Source organism: Egretta garzetta, unplaced genomic scaffold (assembly GCF_000687185.1).
Source record: "Egretta garzetta isolate BGI_Z169 unplaced genomic scaffold, ASM68718v1 scaffold69, whole genome shotgun sequence".
In the NCBI taxonomy this organism is placed as follows: domain Eukaryota; kingdom Metazoa; phylum Chordata; class Aves; order Pelecaniformes; family Ardeidae; genus Egretta; species Egretta garzetta.
In genome coordinates, this window is record NW_009260790.1 from 3,841,064 (window position 1) to 3,841,404 (window position 341).

Genomic DNA, 341 nt, shown 5'->3' on the forward strand with positions numbered 1-341 from the left:
GCCCCGGGGGTGCCCCCAGCCCCGCAGCATCCCGACGCCCCGGTGATGGGCTACCTGGGGGGCTACCAGGGGGGTCATCTGGCCAGGGGGTGTCAGTGAAGGCGTCGTGGTGGGTCCCCGAGGGTGAGCGGCTCTCCTAAGGGTGCAAGGGAGGGATCAAAGGGGTGCTGCCCTCCTCCTCCCAGCACCCCGCACCCCTCTCAGCACCCCAGTACCCTGCCCGGCTCGCTGGGCTCCTCCACGGCGCTGCCGAAGCTGCTGGCACTGGAGGACGAGCGGGAGAAATCCAGGGGCTCCGGCTTCTCAGCCCTGCAGGGGACAGGCCCCAAAAGCAGGGACAG

At 70.7% G+C, this 341-nt stretch overlaps 1 protein-coding gene across 1 annotated transcript in view; it reads right to left on the reverse strand.

Annotated features, from left to right (window-relative positions):
* Positions 1–341, reverse strand: part of LOC104133198 (RAP1 GTPase activating protein) — an 8,561-nt gene that overhangs the window by 1,807 nt on the left and 6,413 nt on the right. The window contains exons 11-12 of the mRNA XM_035901878.1: positions 216–309; positions 55–136 (exon numbers count right to left, since the gene is read on the reverse strand). Of these exons, the coding sequence (XP_035757771.1) occupies positions 55–136; positions 216–309 (176 nt within the window). The remainder of the gene's footprint in view (positions 1–54; positions 137–215; positions 310–341) is intronic.